The 18,797-nt window shown below is 37.1% G+C and overlaps 2 protein-coding genes across 2 annotated transcripts in view; one reads left to right on the top strand and one right to left on the bottom strand.

The window, feature by feature from the left end:
* LOC127437178 (plasma membrane calcium-transporting ATPase 1-like) overlaps nucleotides 1–10,255 on the bottom strand; it is a 36,107-nt gene extending 25,852 nt beyond the window's left edge. The window contains exons 1-2 of the mRNA XM_051691929.1: nucleotides 10,204–10,255; nucleotides 4,724–5,150 (exon numbers count right to left, since the gene is read on the bottom strand). Of these exons, the coding sequence (XP_051547889.1) occupies nucleotides 4,724–4,913 (190 nt within the window). The 5' untranslated portion in view covers nucleotides 4,914–5,150; nucleotides 10,204–10,255. The remainder of the gene's footprint in view (nucleotides 1–4,723; nucleotides 5,151–10,203) is intronic.
* Nucleotides 10,256–17,750: 7,495 nt separating this feature from the next.
* Nucleotides 17,751–18,797, top strand: part of LOC127437563 (uncharacterized) — a 2,310-nt gene continuing 1,263 nt past the window's right edge. The window contains exons 1-4 of the mRNA XM_051692558.1: nucleotides 17,751–17,874; nucleotides 17,962–18,055; nucleotides 18,133–18,220; nucleotides 18,339–18,797. The exon at nucleotides 18,339–18,797 is cut by the window's right edge and continues 1,263 nt beyond it. Coding sequence (XP_051548518.1) covers nucleotides 17,835–17,874; nucleotides 17,962–18,055; nucleotides 18,133–18,220; nucleotides 18,339–18,797 — 681 coding nt within the window. The 5' untranslated portion in view covers nucleotides 17,751–17,834. The remainder of the gene's footprint in view (nucleotides 17,875–17,961; nucleotides 18,056–18,132; nucleotides 18,221–18,338) is intronic.

Genomic DNA, 18,797 nt, shown 5'->3' with positions numbered 1-18,797 from the left:
ACTAAAAAAGAATACCTGAAACTACAAATTACAAATTAATTTAGTGGACACTTTCTTCCAAAGCAATTACAATGTATACTTAAGGGGACAGTCCACCTTAAGTGACCTGAAGATAAGTGTAATGCTCAAGGACAAAATGGTAATAACTCATGGATCAACCCTTGAGGAGTTTGAAACTAAAACCTTTGTGTCATAAGCCTAGACCTTTCTCAATTATAGGCTACACCACCATCACCTTGACTAAATCCCTTTCACTGAAAAAGACCTAACTGAGGCTCTACAGAGTTGAATACTTCTTCGTTATTCGATTGCCCAACAGATATAAAATTTCTAACCTATCCGTGTCTGTTAGGATGCAACAGGTTTCCAGCGACAAGCGATTTGTCTGTCTACACTGGGTGCGAATCTGCTGCACAACATGACATAATCACAACCAATCAGAAGATATTTGATGCTAATATACAGTTGTAGCAGGATTCTGAACTAATGAGATTTCACAATGGGGTGGGGTACCCAGCGCAACGCCACAGAAATATGAACCAAACGAGTCCTATTGCTCCATGCTTGTTGCACTAGGTTAAGACAAAATCTCAGATTTAAATAAAAATGTATCATATCTCACCTGGTTACAGTGTAGGAGCCAACCAGACTAAATGTGCTAGACACAACGCAATGAACAGAACAGAGCGCAGGTGTCACGAGGCAAGTTTTTAAAAGTCATCATTCTTTTTAACCTGACACAGCATCTAAAAAATTAGGCACTCAAACATGAGTCGCTGAAAAAAACATGAGATGAGGTGCCATGGACCACAGGTCCATCTAGAGCATGCTAAAATAGAAAAACAATGGAAAAACAGCAGATGCAAGAATGTGTTCATTGTGAATTGGCCCCTTAAGCACAAAATGGGCAGATTTTGGTAATAAAAAAGACATGTCAGTGCATATTGTCAATATGTAGTTAAATGCAAAACATTTGAGGCAACTAGGGGTACACCGATCGATCGGCCACCGATCTAAATCGTGCCTAGATTTAGGGCCAATCTTTTTTGCAGCATGCAGGGAATCACACATACACTGCTACTTTAGTGAATGAGCGCTTTCTCAGCTCTTGATGCATGACAGTGTGGCCTCAGGAGGGTAAATTGTTGGCAATTCTATGAAATTCACGAATTTAAACTTTCAGACATGCTGTTATTCAGATGAATATGCAGGTTTGATTTTAAAAATGTGTATGAATATTAACCCTTATGCGACCTTCGGGACATTTTTGTCTTTTTAATTTTTGTTTTTTCGATCATTCTGGCTGTGTTAATGCCCACGGCATAAATTTTGCCAAAGGTGTGTATTTTGGGGGGAATTTTGATATTCCTCATTTCCTAAAATACATCTATAATACACTGTGTACACAAAATAGTTACACTCAGGACATTCAGGACAAAAATGCAATATTTGATCCCAGTGCCATTAAAGCATAAAATCATGAATTCTATGATATTATGCTTTCATTCCAGAGCCCTGGCTTCAAAATGTTAATTTTTTTATATTTTCCACAAGATGGCGCCATTTTTTCTCATGTCTAGCCTATGGAGCAAATACATGCTTTTTTCCTATTTTCTGTTTGCTGTATTATAGAGCACTGCAGGCCAACTGAATAAATGATGCAGCTAAAATTGTGTGGGTGTGTTGGTATGGATGTCAGAGTGTGTTTTGTATGTGAGTATTGAGAAATGTGTGTGTGTGTGTGTGTGTGTGTGTGTACATGTTTATACTACACTGTGGGGACATTTAGTAAAACCTGAGATCACCTACCTTGTGGGGACCAGCCAGCAGTCCCCACAAGGGTAATGGCTTATTAAACATACTAAACTATGTTTTTTTGAAAATGTAAAAATGCAAAATGGTTTCTGTGAGGGTTAGGTTTAGGGGTAGGGTTAGGGGATAGAAATTATCATTACATCTGTATAAAATCCATAAAATGCATGGAAGTCTAAGGAGAGTCCCCACAATGATATAAAAACAAGTTTGTGTGTGTGTGTGTGTGTGTGTGTGTGTGTGTGTGTGTGTGTGTGTGTGTGTGTGTGTGTGAAAAACAACAGTGGCATTATGTAAACAAACTGGTATTTAAAGGGTTAAAATCCTGAAAATGAATGAATATTTGGTAGTTATGATCAGGACTGATGTTGGTTAAAAAATCGAAGTCTGTGAAAGTGGAAAATAATATTAATATATCATATTTTTATAGCAGTTTTTTGACGTGGATATTTTTGTCCTCTAAGGTACTGAGTGTGAGTTTTTTTTTAAGTCTGACACTGCACAAAAAATAATAATGCATCAAATTCAATGTTGTTGCTAATCATTGACATATCCCAGACCGTGATAATCCCCCCCAAAATTTCCCCTTGGCATTTAGTATATGGAAAATAAATTATTTTTGTTAATGTTGGTTAAAACAATTTACTCATTGAAAGTGGAAAATAATATTAATACATACTATTATTATGGCAGTTTTTTGACGTGGACATTTTTGTCCTCGAGGGACCTCTGAGTAACTTTTTTATTGACGCACAAGGGTTAAGTTGCCCATTTTCTAGAATCATTACGGTAGTTATTCTGACTCTCTGCACTGTGAGCACAGAGGATAAAGAGACTGCAAACAGGTATAAAACGAATTAAACAACAAATAAACATGCATATATAAGGGTACGTTTACACGACAACGATGTACTAAAAACTGAAACGTTTTTCCTTTGCGTTTTTGAAAAGTTTCACGTACAGACGACAACATTGTTAAAACGATCCCCGTTCACACGGATCCGCAAAAATGACTAAAAACACTGTATTATGCATGCCAGGCCAGTAGTTGGCGATGTCACTTTGTAAAGAAACACTACGCGCCTGCGAACATAAGCATTCTTCCACAGAGCGGTGAATACAAACAAAGAAGATGGCGAAAGCATCGAGCAATTTTGTCTGGACGGACGATGAGGTTGCTTTATTACTACAATTACTTTGCTGGAGAAGCGTCAATAAACTCAAAATCTTGAGCAGCACAAACACAGGCCTGTAGTCCGCCACTGTAGTTTTGAATGTCTCGTGCGTTGTTTTGAAGTACTCGAGCGCATGCCTATAGACTGAACATGTAATACACATGCGTATGATGTCATCGTTTTCACAAATTCGGGTTTTTGTATGTTTACATGGAGACGATAACGGCATCGTTTGGAAAAACTTGCACTTTGAAACCCATTTTCAAAAGTTTTCATTTTCAGGCCCCAAAATGCCGTTGTCATGTAAACAAACAGCCAAAACGCATAAAAAGTTTTCCGTTTTTAGTTGAAAACGTTGTCGTGTAAACGGCCCCTAAATCTGAGTATGCGTGATGTAGCGTGAGTTGTGACAATCAGACGTTGTGTTGAGCGATAGAGACTGTTTGAGCGATCATGAGCATTTTCAGCTTCACTCCCTTCAATATGCTCACTCGTGGTGTCAATCAAACATTTGCGCTCTCCAGGTGCTCTCAATGGCTGTGTCTCATTTTGAAGGATGTGTCCTCCGGAGGTGGCATTTATCAGCCGCATATGTCATCGAGGCTGTCTCGTTTAATAAAAGTGAGTAGAACACTTCGAATGCAGCCTTCTTTCATGGGAATTCGGAGGATGCAAGAGGTATATCCTTCATGGGCACTCATAACCCACAATTCTTTGCTTCAACGGAAATGTCTAAAAAAATAACGCCAATTTTTGATGTTCAAACGCAATTAATGTTAATTCCCAAGATGAAGTACCTCAGTAGATGGGTGCAGAGTATATAATATGTATAATTATATTAATATATAATCAAAATAAAGTATTAGACTAAAAGTACACCTGTAAAATCTATTTTCTTTTCTCTTTATCATTTCATCATTATAACTCTCCTAAAATGTACCTCATACATTCCCTTCCAGAGGGACTTTGTTCTTTTCTCACTCAAAGCACTCGCGCATGTTAAAGAGTGGCGTGCTTTCATAGCAACCATGATACGTTCCGTTTCTGTTTGTCCTACGGAGGCCGTTTCGTTTAAACGAGGCTTGTTTAAAAGAGCACACTGGGTATACTGCAGCCTTCAAAGGACACGTCCTACCTAGCATGCAGCCTTCCAAACGAGACACAATATCTCATCAGTCACTCAGTGCTATTTTGTGAGGATCTAAATTTAAATCAGATTAATGTTGGTCATATTATCACTAATCACAGTAATTTTAATGTAATTTTGGCAACTTTATAAAAAGGTTCCATTCATTAACATTAGTTAATGCATTAGGTATCATGAACAAACAATGAACAATATATTTTTACAGCCTTTATTAATTGTAATTTTAGTTAATAAAATTACAATTGTTCATTGTTAGTTCATAGTGCATTAACTAATGTAAACTAATACAACTTATGATTTTAAAAATGTAATAGTATATGTTGAAACTAACATTAAGTTCATTAGTTCATGTTAACTACAGTAATGTTGTTAAATAATGTTAACAAATGGAACCCTTTTGTAAAGTGTTACCGTAATTTAACTGTGTGGGGCATAAACATATAACTGCACAATATAACTTGCAAAAGTGTGGCAAAGGGCACTTTTTAAAAAATCAGTATTGGTCGATCTTAGTGTTAAAAAATTGGAGATCAGTATCGGCCTCAAATTTCCTAATCGGTGCACCACTAGAAGCAACGGTAATATTTACCCTCTATTGGTGATGATTTCAACCTGGAGCAGAGTCCCTGAACATCTCCATAACATTCCTGGATTCTTTGTAATCCGTCTGCCCCTCTGAGTTCCATGAGAGAGCGAAGCTCTTTGAGTGTACAGCCAAAATCTCCATCATGATTGGCTTCTGCCTTGTACTTCGACCCACGGAATGAGTTTCTGGCCATGATCTCTATGAAGCACACCAAAAAACGGTGGACAAGAGGCTTTCTCTGGGGCAAGTAAAATCCTCAGTGACAAAATCCAGAATTTCCCATAAACAGATGTAATTCCTCAGGGATGCAAAAAGCAACTCTCCAAATGACAGACCAAGTGTACCTGAAAAGCCATTTTCATTACATTTTTCTATGTTTCTTCTCTCATCATGGTTGGATCAGAGTCATCAGGTGCACACCAAGTAACATCTGAAACAAAAACAAAAATATAGAAAGTGAATGAATTCCAGTTCACTATAGCAGAATTAAATTAAGAATACCTTTTAGGTTTCTGGGTAGCTCAGTGGTAAAGATGTTGGCTACCACCCCTGAGGTTCGCTAGTTTGAATCCCAGGGTGTGCTGAGTGACTACAGTCAGGTCTCTTAAGCAACCAAATTGGCCCGGTTGCTAGGGAGGGTAGAGTCACATGGGGTAACCTCCTAGTGATTGCTATAATGTGGTTCATTCTCGGTGCGGTGTGTGGTGAATTGAGCATGGTTGCCGCAGTGGATGGCGTGAAGCCTCCACACGTGCTATGTCTCCGTGGCAACACACTCAACAAGCCACGAGATAGGATGCACGGGTTGACGATCTCAGACGCAGAGGCAACTGGGATCCGTCCTCCACCACCCGTACTGAGGCAAATCACTATGCGACCACGAGGACTTAAAAGTGCACTGGGAATTGGGCATTCCAAATTGGGAGAGAAGAAAAAAAAAGAATACCTTTTAAATATGATTTAAATTTGAATTCAGGTGGCAAACATGATGCAGAACTGTAGTTGTAAATTGAATTAAAGGAAGTAGAATTGAAAATTGAAATTTAAGTAAGAGTTATAAGAGAAGTTTTTAATATTGCATTTCATTTTCAGTATGAATTACCCACAAACATGTACACAACGCACATGTAGTATTTCCAGAAATATTAAATGAAATTAATAATCAGTGCTTGAATGCCACCTCTAGAAATTTGTATTTAATTCATTTAGATATTCATTATATTTTCTAAACACTGATATTATGGACCATGAATCAAATTTTAATTTAATTTCCCAGCATGCTCAAATTTCTCCCAAAATCTATAAAACAGAGCCAAACTTCGTGAAACAAGCTTACAAATTGGAAACCTTAAACTGAAAACCAAAGAAGTTATCTATTTGTCCATCTTACCCATGTTGCTGAGTTGGAATAATGAAATTTCTCTGTTGTGTAACTGTGTTGAATTTCTTTAAATCACAATTCAGTAAATTCCGCCTCCTATTATTCCAATTAAAATTTCAAATTTAATTCAAATTCCAACTTCCAATTGAAAGGGAGCCAATTCTTAAATTCCGATTTTTTTCCCCCACCCCTGCTCAAAACCATACTTTACATTATCACTGCAATGTCAACATACGTGAAAATGATGAACACTTGAAGTCAAACAAAAGACATTTGATTGCCTTTATCCCTTTTGCCATCACATCTCAACCCAAATAATGAGTGTATTCTTGAACTGTCACAAATGCCAGGTCAAGTGATACCATTGTCAATCAATAAAGAAGTCACATCATACAGTATGCCACTATTTAAAGATGAAGTTGATAGGTATGGAAACTGACAGTCAGCTTTTATAATGGCCCTTCAGTGGAACTGCTTAAAGAACGGAATGCTAAAATTAGTTCTGTTACATAAAACTGGCATGCTTCTCTAGAAGAGAGCTGCCAAAGGCAATAGACATGACTCAAAAAGTTGTGTTGAAGCAGTAATGTTTTTTCAAAGAGTGAGACTTTTAGAGGGCATTCAAAAGAAAGTATAAATGAGCTAGATTTGCATTTGCTGAAGGCAATACTAGTGCTTTTAAAGCAACAAATGAACACTGTTAAAGTTTTAGGTAAGTGATAGAAAGCAGAACAATCTTTCAATGGAATTCAATGGGAGATTTCCAATCTTCAATCTTAATTTTCTAAAAAAATAAATGACAACGTTTATTAAAAACATAAATATATAGCACGCCGAAGGCTGAAATGGTATGAAAACAAGTTTAGCACTCAGAATGAGCTCTAACCAAAATGTTTGAGGAACATTGTAACCACAAACCTTAATGAACAACCACTACCACAAACCACTATAATGAACGATTGAACAAATGGAGGAATTCATGCATTTACAAATTAGTTCATTATTATTTGAATAAAATCTGAGCAAATCTGCAATTAAGTCTGGCATTATTAAAAGCAAAAATTGTAAATGATGTTAAAAAACCAAGGTACCTGCAGAGGAACATCTCAGCAGTACTGTTTGCAGTGACATCTAAAGCTCTCTCAAAGGTCATGGCTACCATGATGTGTTCAAGTTTACTTGAATTAATTTGGAGTTTCAAGATGTCAAAGCACCTCATTTTTCCATAGCTGTTTAAAAGCATGTTCGCAAAGCTATTTTTATGAGTATCACAGCTATTGAAGGAAACTACAAAATCCAACCTGAACTAGCTAATCGCATGACTGAAATCATTAACAGATGCACACACACCAAAGCATGCACATTAAATTCCATGATGAACTATAAAAGACATTCATCTATTCATTAATCTAAAACAGATTGAAAAGTACTCACAGATTTGTTTTACATATCCATTCCTTCTACAATAAGAGACAAAAACAGCACATATACCAACCGAGGCCTAAGGTGCTGCTTTCAAAGAGCTACTTTCAAAGAACTGCAAAGACTGTGTGACTCCTCACTTACAGTTACTCCAGACAACATAAAGTCTGTTACAAGGTTACAGTCCATAAATCCTCCTTTACTTCATAAAAATGACTTGACCTTCAATGAACAGTCTTGAGGAGCACTGTCTCCATTAGAGGAAAAGGCTTGCTGAATGATTATCTCAGGAAAGCTTCTTGCTTAATCTAATTAGTCAATCTGTGGCAGTAGTGAGACACAGCCATGACTGCTGTAGAGTTAGGGTATATGCACTCTTGAATACATATTTACCCATTCCCAAATACCCTAAGTTCATTCAGATATCTGAGGTACCTAAGTGCACCATAGACATTACATTGGGGCACAAGAGTGGCTCTTTGTATATAAAAAGCTTTCTTTTATTCACAAATAAGGTTGTACCAAAAAAAAAAAAAATGCTGGATTTCAAAGTGGATTGCAGTGCAAGTATATGCCTGAAAGAACAACTTGTATGTCATTAGATATTTTATTGTGCCTTTATTGAATCTTAACACTCTACAAACTACATTAGGATAATGGGGATACTAGACGGAAATTTAAATATGGCAAAATATGTTTATATAAAGTCACATATTTGTATATATGCGCAACATATATTTATAAATACTACATTTATATGTAACTTTTCCCAAATAAGAGTGGGATTTTAATATGCACGCACAGTATATGCCCAAATATATAATTGTAATATACTGTATATGGCCAAATATAAGATTTCTGTATGGGAAAATTATATATTTGTTAATAAAATAGCTTAAATTGGAGAAAATATTCAGTTACGGTACTATGTGGTGTTTAATGTCATACAGTAAAATCTATCAATACTTGATGGGAAAATGTTCACAATATGAAATACCATCATTTGTCAGTGACTTAGACAGTTATAATATGCAAGTTAACTGTAATGCAAAAATATTTTAATGCCTACTGGTTCATTAAACTGTATTTTTAATAAATACTGTAATACCTAAAAATCTTTTTAACATCATAACATTTCTCTAAAGTCCATCCAAACAAATGCTCAGTGAAAAATAAGCAGAATGTTGAAAGAACAGTGTTTGGCCTATTAAACCTATCTATAAGATAAGTGACATAACTGGTGGAAAAAAAAAAATCTATACTCATGCTGTGAATGGGGACTGTGAGTCACATTGCAATGGGCATGATGCTCTAGAACTGGAATATCATACATTTATAATCATCTTTATGTCGGCAACAAAGTGAGAAATCTAAATGAATGTGCCAGGAATAACTTGCCATTCTAGAGGGCCAAATATAATACAGTATCTCCCAATTTGGACAGGACATTCACTATCTAATAATTCATATAATAGTAGGCCTATATTTTTGCTGCATGACAATTAACACCACACAAAACCCCGTCAAAATACTCTCTGATTTAAGCTATTTTATTAACATAGAAATATCTTAACATTCCCATTGCTCTATATCATCATAATACACTTAAGTGAGTTATAATGATTGAATACAAAGAAGGTAAATTATCTCCATTGCTTATAAATAATTGCTACAGCTAAATGACTAATGAATGACTTTCATTTATTAACAAGAATACAACTGATGTTGTGAAACAACACAAAGACTTGATGGTGTATTTTAAAAGGGATAAAATATATTGATATTACTTATGTTTCAATGTAAACGTGATATCCGCTGAAAAAGCATAAACGCAATACTTACTGACCAACAAAGCGGGAAGCATATGTTACAAGGCAGTTATAAAGTCACAGTACCATCGATGCAAAATCCTCTTGACTACACAACAGCGTTGCGCGCGCTAATGGGCCCCAGTGATCCCTCTGTCGCGAGGGCTTTACATGAGTATGAAGTACACAAGAGAGAATGAGACAATCGTGTATTCTGAAACGCCGGATTCCTTTACCTTTGATTCACGAAATGGCGCGCGCAAAATCTCTCCAAAATAATCGGCACAGATACAACTGCAAATATCTCTCCGTAATTACAAATATTTTTAAAGTAAATAATATGTGCGGGAATATCTGTTTAAGACACGGAGAGAACCGTATTGATACAGTAATTAAGTTTCTAATCTTACCGAAAAATATCAGGAAGAATTTGTTTTTTAAAGGTCATGCAAAAAATGTACATCTGTGACGCGATTTCTAGATTTACTCTAAACAGTAATGATACTAAACTCATAGTACTGATAATAATGATATTAAAGCTTACATGAGAAGTATAAATCTATGACTATACACTGAAAACATGTAACCTAATAAATGTGCTTCGTGTGGTAACATCTAATGGTTTGATTCAAGTCAGAAATATTATTTAATATCACTGAATCAACCTGAATACATTACACTAACAAAACAAATAGTAAGGCTTAGCTTAAGTAGAAATAATTCATTGAGGTAACATTTGCAGGTTACCACTTTGCACCTTTGTACTTGGCATTTAGCAGAAAAAAAGTAATTTGGTCCCTATACTGCAAAATCTGAAACAATACTATATCTACACATATTGCGTCAACATTCTACCTTACATGTGTACTCACTTTGAACTGGTGCGCGTCAGTTCCACTTGGCATCAGTAGTCTCGCGCCTTCCATCTACAACTCGATCCGTAATGACCCGCCCAGCGCGCGCTAGTCTGTAGAACATTTACGTCAAAGACACGCCTCGGGATTTAACTCGGACTCCCATTGGCCATCGCATGTGCCAGGTACAGGTGTCAGACCTTGTTGAAACAGCTGTCATCTCCAGAGACCAGCAAAGAGACCTCCAGCCAAAGATAAACAAGTATGCCGTGATAAAGTTGACATTGCATTACTGGCAGCAAGACGAGGGCCATATAGAAGAGATTTACAAATTAATGTCGCATTTAGCTCCACTGTCCAGATACATCTAATATTAGATTGAATGAGTTGATTTTCTGACAGGACAAACACATACTTAAAGATTCAATAATGCAAAACATTTTTGGAGATAAGCTGTTCAAACACGATATCTCAAAATGGATCATTGCTGTGCCCATTTTTATAAGAAAACAAATGACCACGTCAAAGTTCACGTTTGAGTCACCACAACAGTGTAATTGGCATTATGTAATTTGCAATATGCATTGTATACATCGAGCACAGAAATGAAAACATGTAAATAGTGACAATACCAGTTCACTTTATTGCACAAACACATCTACAACAGTGCTTTGGAAATACTGTAAAAAAATGAAACAGCATTTTATCCGGTTGTTTTTTTTGTTTTTTGTTTTTTGTTTTTTTGAGTCACAGATACTACACAATGTGAATTACTATGCATCTACATAAAACACATGTTAGACCAACAATATTCCCCCAAAACAGAGTTGTCTGAATGAACAATTTCATATTGAACAATTTTGCTGATTTGCGAGTTCTCAGCATGCATTGCAACATTAATAAATTATGCGGCTAGTGTTATAGGCTTATTTTTTGCTCTTTGCTGACTTTATTTATACTGCTATTGTTGTTTTTTGTTGCCACTGTTAGTCAATTTTTGTGTGGTGATTTTAGGAGCTCATCTTTTAACTTAAAGGAATAATATACCCCAAAATGAAAATTCTCTCATTATTTACTCACCCTCATGCCATCCCAGATGTGTGACTTTCTTTCTTCTGCAGAACACAAACGAAGATTTTTAGAAGAATATTTCAGCTCTGTTAGTTCTCACAATGCAAGTAAATGGTGACCAAAATTTTGAAGCTCCAAAAAGCACATAAAGGCAGCATAGAAGTAATCCATACTCCATACATACATCTGCATTCACGTGCTATCGGAAATATCGACCCCTTAATAACATACATGAATGTGGAAACTGTTACGAATGGGGAAACTGTGAGATAATTTTGATCCCCGAGTTTCCGAGATGGGAGGAGTCCTAAACTTTCAACATGGCGGAGGAGAGTACAGTTTCTGTAGTAAATGACAGGTTTTGTTAATTTGTTTAATTCAGCAAGGCTGGTCTTTGTGAAGGACGCATGAATCAAGCCACATACAAGGTTATCCTGGAAGAAAACTTGCTTCCTTCTGCTCTGACAATGTTCCCCAACTCTGAGGATTGGTTTTTCCAGCAGGACAATTCTCAGTGCCACACAGCCAGGTCAATCAAGGTGTGGATGGAGGAGCACCAGCTCAAGACCCTGTCATGGCCAGCCCAATCTCCAGACCTGAACCCCATTGAAAACCTCTGGAATTGTGATCAAGAGGAAGATGAATGGTCACAAGCCATCAAACAATGCCGAGCTGCTTGAATTTTTGCACCAGAAGTGGCATAAAGTCACCCAACAGCAATGTGAAAGACTGGTAGAGAGCATGCCAAGACGCATGAAAGCTGTGATTGAAAATCAGGGTTATTCCACCAAATACTGATTTCTGAACTGTTCCTAAGTTAAAACATTATTATTGTGTTGTTTAAAAATGAATATGAACTTATTTTCTTTGCATTATTCGAGGTCTGATCTTCTGTAAATAAAGGCTCTAAATGACAATTTGGGAGAGATGTTGTCAGTACTTTATAGAATAAAACAAAAATGTTAATTTTACTCAAACACATACCTATAAATAGTAAATCCAGAGAAACTGATAATTTTGTAGTGGTCTCTTAATTTTTTCCAGAGCTGTAAGTGTGGGTGAGACACAGATCATTATTCAAGTTATTTTTACTATCAATCTCCACTTTCACTTTCGCGTTCTTCTTCTTTGGTTTTTGGTGATTCGCATTTTTCACGCATATCGCCACCTACTGGGCAGAGAAGAGAATATATAGTAAAAAAGGACTTAAATATTGATCTGTTTCTCACCCACACTTACAGCTCTGGAAAAAATTAAGAGACCACTGCAAAATTATCAGTTTCTCTGGATTTACTATTTATAGGTATGTCTGAGTAAACTTAACATTTTTGTTTTATTCTATACTGACAACTTTTCTCCCAAATTCCAAATAAAAATACTGTCATTTAGAGCATTTATTTGCAAAAAATAATTTTGCTTCTGAAGGTATAGATTTAACTGCTGAAGTATGGATTACTTTTATGCTGGATTTATGTGCATTTTGGAGCTTCAAATTTTTGGTCACCATTCACTTGCATTGTGAGGACCTACAGAGTGGAGATATTATTCTAAAAATCTTCGTTTGTGGACGAATGGCATGAGGGTGAGTAAATTATGAGAGAATTTTCATTTTTGGGTGAACTATTACTTTAATGAGGTTTGTTGATTGTCACCATTATTAAGGTTTGTATGTTAAGGGTTGAGGTCTGCTGTGTGTCTTTGTTGAACAATTGAACACACTGCCTTGCCTCGCAAGACACCTCCCTTCAGAGTCAAAGACTGCAGTTAACTTCATGTAAAAAAATTGAAATGTTAACAAAATAAAAGTTCTCGTATTGTGAACTAATAGTTGGCTGAACAAAAAATTAATAGTACACTCAACAAGAATTTTTATAGTTAGTGAACAAACAAATTCACATTGAAAATGTTACTGAGGACAATTATTAAGACAGTTGTTGAGAGAACTAAAAAATCTTACTGCATTGCCTTGATTTTTAAAGTTTGCAAAACTATAATTTTTTTTTTTTTTACAGTGAAATGAATCCTGATGCATCAAGTGTGTCTGGCATTGCAGATCCATCCTTAGTTTTGGAGCTTGTTTTTGATATAAGCATTGGCAAAATAAACATAGAATAAATCCCTATGATATCTATAAGCTTAATAGCCTCTATACTGTAACCTATGTTATAGTCCTAAGTTCCATTGCTTAAGTGTCTATGTAGCCAAGAGTAGTTCTGTTTGGTAGAATGAATTAAAAGCTCATGTAGCGCCCGCACACGCTGGCACGCGAGCGTTTAACTCTACTGCTCTGTCTCAGGGATGGTAGAGAGCATGACCTCGCTTAAACAGGATTAGCTATAAATAGTGCTGCCTATCTGCTCGGCTGCAGAGTGGCCGGCTCTCGCGAGTCATATGGGTTTGGGACAACATGAGGGTGAGTAAATGATGACAGAATTTTCATTTTTGGATGAACTATCCCTTTAATACACAATCTTCTGCTGAAGCCAAGATATCGGCCAAGATTTCAGACTAGATTTGCAGATTTCCTTTAGAATAGTTCGAAGTTTGTATGCTTAGATTGAACAACTGGTCTAAAATGTAATTCTTTGATTGTTGTGTGACTACCTTTATCCTAATTCCTCGGCTTGTGATTCCAAACCAGTCTTTCCCTTCCCCCAGCCACGCCTCTGGAAAGTTAGAGATCAAGCCAAATGTCTTTGGCGATCCAGGCCCAGCCCTCCCGTTATCACCTCACTGTGGCGATGACGCTTGATGATGTCAAACCTTGCCCACACGTGGAGTCATTTGTGTATATGTGTGTCTGTGCAGCCATACGGCATGAAATGATGCTAAACGAACAAGGCATGTAGGCCTTAACATTCACAACCATTCACGTGCACAAATGCTCACAGTCATAGGATTACACCGAATACATACACGCACGCACACACGCACACACACACACACAGCAGGATTACCAACACAGTTCCACACAGACATAGCAAGATTACAGAGACACATACAACCCCCCTTCTTACACACACACACACACACACACACACACACACACACTGGATACAGACAGCAGGATTAGAGAGACACGGATTCACTTGAAAAATTACAATACAGTGCATATCAAAAAATCTCTGCTCAACAGATTTTACGAATATCAAATGTGGTGTTGAGAATGAAAACATCCCTCGTCAGTGCAATCAAACACATAAATAATACTATGTAACCAGTCCTACTCGACCCGCTCTGAACAGGATTCGAATCGGCATCTCTGGCATGGGAGGCGGGCATGCTAACAAGGAGGCTAAAGGTTACAGCCCCTAGCATTAGTCGCTAGTGCAGCTCTTGAGGCAAAGGGAGTGAGGTTTACACACTGCACAGCTACCTACCAGCTGGCTACCGTTACACTCACCCCCCTAAGCCTCACTCCCATCCAGGTCACGGTACCACTGTAACTGGTCCTATTCGACCTGCTCTGAATGGGATTCGAACCGGCATCTCTGGCATGGGAGCCGGGCACGCTAACAAGGAGGCTAAAAGCTACAGCCCCTAGCATAATTCGCTAGTGCACCTCTTGAGGCCAGGGGAGTGAGGTTTACACACTGCACAGCTACCTACCAGCTGGCTACCGTTACACCAATAAGATCTTAATCACATGGCAGACCATTACTGTAAAAACATGCTAAATAAGTATGCTAATCTGATTCCGTCAAGATCCAGATGTTCATTTTAATTAGTTTGAGCTGTTTTTGCAGCTCATGTGATAATTGCAACACACAAGGGAATTATTTTCCTATTAGAAGTGTGGTGAGGGACTATGGTGCTTTGATCCTGCCACAGAATAAAGAATGTAATTCTGACTTAATATCTCAAAATTCTGACTTTATTTCCCACAATAGTGAGTTTAGTCACACATTGTCAAACATAAAGCCAGAATTGCCTCTTCTAATTTATAATTCTGTGCCAGGATTTGGCTTCCATAGAGGAATGGTTGTATATTGTATACTGGGATACTTGTTTATTGAGTATACTTGTATAGCTACTAAGGAACAAGGTATTAGTTAAAGTGCATACAGTGTTTCAGCAGCAGTAGTATTGAACTTATAGTATCCTTCACGCACAACATGTATGCACACACACACACACGCACACACGCACACACACACACACACACACACACACACACAGAGACACACACACACAGACACCCACACACACACACCCACACACACAGACACACACACACACACGCAAAGGCACACACACACACATGTTGGTGTGGCTATCCTTATGAGGACTCTCCATAGACATAGTCATTTTTATACTGTACAAACTATAGATTCTATCCCCTAACCCTACCCCTAAACCTGACCCTCATAAAAACACTTTCTGCATTTTTACAATTTAAAAATAATAATAATAATTAAAAAAAAAAAAGTTTTGTATGTTTTTTAAGCGATTTGAATTATCGGGACACTAGAAATGTCCTCATAAACCACATTTAGAGCATAATACCCTTGTAATTACCATTTTGTAACCTAAAATAATTTCCACGTAAACCGCCCAAACCCACCCACACGCACACAGAATAGAATGGGAAAGACACAAACATGGCTTCAACCTTGTCCCATACACACTTCATGTGCACACACACACATGCACATACACATACACACCGTCACAGAATAACCCCACTAATCTTCTCTCAATGGTTTAAAGCAGCTGAAGAAGCTTAATAATTTAAGAGGAAAACAGCATCAGTGCTTTTAAGGACATATGCGCTGAGATTAGCCCCCTTGCTCCATACTGGACAGCACTGATAAAAAAGACACTCTTTCACATTACTAAATTGATGATATACATAATGCATTCCAATATCAATATGACACAAATCCCTCAAGGAGAGTAGCCAGCAGACTGATGGATCAAAGTTGTGTAAATATAGGCATGAAACAGAAACACAAAAGGAGATGACAGGCAGAATGTTAGCCTCAGTCACCATTCACTTTCACTGCATCCTTTTTTACCATATACAATGAAAGTGAATGGTGACTGATTCTAAAATTTTGTTTCATATGGGTTCAGAATGACATGATGACAGAATTTTAATTTTTGGGTCAAATTTTTCTGTAAAATCTTCAAACTGTGGTTTCCATACTTAAAAGAGATTATTTAAAATGTATTTGACAGTTTAATGCAAAAATAATTGAATGATGCAGATGTGACGAGGTGTATGGTAAGATCTGGTATGCCGCTTCATTTGTTGACAGTTACTGTAATTGATGAGCTGTATGTTGACACTCTGGTCCGTCAGCACTTGTTGGCTGTTTCTTCATTAGTGACGGAACCATCTTCTATTATTAATAGTTTAGCAAAGGCTTGCAAAGGTCACTGCATTGGTTGAGATTTCAAAAATGCAGCATAAAAGTCTGGGAAGGATACGTGTAACTGATAATTTTATCTAAGCTGCAGTATTTATTTTGTGTTTGTGTAAGTTAGCATTAAAATAGGTAGGTTTGTTTAAACATGTGCAAGTGTTAATCTGTGCACAATATAACCACACACATGGTTTTTAATTCCCATTACACACTTTGAATACCTTAATCTCACAAGGGTACATACTGGTGATGCATCATTTATACTTCTTATGACAGGTACTGTTCATAGACATAACATTTTATTTTAACTAAATAATAAAGTGAAAAGAACTTGTACAACTATACAAGTTTTTTATGTTGAGCATAGATGTCCTTTTTTCGTACAGTTGGTCATCTTTTCGTTGTCTTCCGCCAGGAGGCGCATGACTGCTATAAAAGCTTAGTGCCACTTTATTTGATGCATTTATACACTACAAAGTATAATCGTTTAAATATATTAATTAAAATGATTAGCACCTGACATACAAATTTAAATCCGCTTCAACAATCTCTATAATGTGACAAAAAAAATAAATAAATAAATAATAATAATAATAATAATAATAATAATAATAATAAATAAATAAATAAACGTGCACAGTAATCACAAATGACAGTGATTGGTTCATCCTGACCAGCGCTGAATAAAGTAACAGTAATCACATGGACAATGCCGTCAAGCGCTTCTAAAGCAGCGGTCTGGACAGTATGTTGAACCTGAACCTGAATAAAGACACGGTGCAACTTTAACATCAGTTAAATTACAAATAAACAGCAAAAATATTGAATATAAAAAAATTATTATTTAGAGCTATCGTTCCTGACCAATCAAAGACAGCCTCCGTGTCGCTACGCCTCGCCCTGTTTCATGCTAATTACCATTCTTATAGAATTGGTGAGATAAAAAAAAAAAAAAAAACTTGTAAGACTTAAATGTTCTAATCACACACAATAATACTGTTTTGGATCAAACTAAATTGTCCACTTCGATAAATATTTTTATATACACGCTTTCAGGACACTCGCTCAAAACGAGGGCACTCGGTAGGCAGCCTATGTAGGCGGTGCCCAGCGGTGCCATTTTAACTGAGAGGCAACGTTAACAGAAGCACACTGTAAGCGTGCACTATTAAGGGCCCTAGAAATCTATTTTACAAAGTGATATAAAATATGGATCCATTATCGAGCAGCTCTAAACTCATCTATAAAAGTAAGTCGTTCGTTTTTGCGTAAAATGAATTGCTAGCGTGATTATAATGCTTACTAACGGTCTGTTTTGTGTTTTTGTGTGCACTAGTGTCTGATGAGGACATCAAAAAACTGATTCAGTTGCGTTCAAGCAACTCGGCGCTGTTTGACGGGAGGAAAAATTCTTCTAAAACAGCGTGGAGGTGCGGGATTTTACCGTTACAAACGTGCTCATACATTATACTTTTATTTGAAAAGTTTCTTTGATTTTGTTTTTCAGCGCAATTATCAGAGAAATGGGGCTTGAGGACAAGGTGACAACTGAACAGATGGCCAAAAAATGGGAAAACCTGAAGGCAAGATATAAGGTTGGTCCCATTGCCATTTGAAGCTCACCAAATGGTGTTTTTACAAATGTGAGTACTATTCTGCCAAGTTTCACTTAGGCAAAACAGAACATTTATGTTTTTCACAATTTATTATAAGGATGCAAAATATCCTCCCAATGGTGTGGAGAAGAACCCCACTTGCTGGAGATGGTTCAATCTTATGGATGATGCTCTGGGTGAAGATTTTGAAGAAAAGATCAGCCACACAGTGACCACATCAATTGGAGGCAGTAATGAAGCACCTCAACCTAATAAGAAGTTACGCCAGATCAAAGTTGGAGGGGAAATATTGGAATTCCTGGAAGAGGAAGGAACTGCATTAAATGTAACACCGGTCTGCAGACCACGTATGGCTATGCAGGGAAGACAAAAAGGCAAACAAATGTCTGTGGAACTTATGAGAACAAAACTTCAAAAAGACAGACAACTTCTGGAGAATGAACTCGGAGGCCTGGAAAGAGAGAAAGCTCTTCTAGAGCGGGAGAGGGCCCTTGCGGATAGGGAAAGAGCAGCGCTTCAGAGAGACAAAGCCCAGCTAGAGAAGGACAAAGCTGCT

Source organism: Myxocyprinus asiaticus, chromosome 48, assembly GCF_019703515.2.
Source record: "Myxocyprinus asiaticus isolate MX2 ecotype Aquarium Trade chromosome 48, UBuf_Myxa_2, whole genome shotgun sequence".
Lineage (NCBI taxonomy): Eukaryota > Metazoa > Chordata > Actinopteri > Cypriniformes > Catostomidae > Myxocyprinus > Myxocyprinus asiaticus.
Note: the sequence above shows the minus strand (reverse complement) of the source record. Positions and strands in the feature narration are given on the sequence as shown.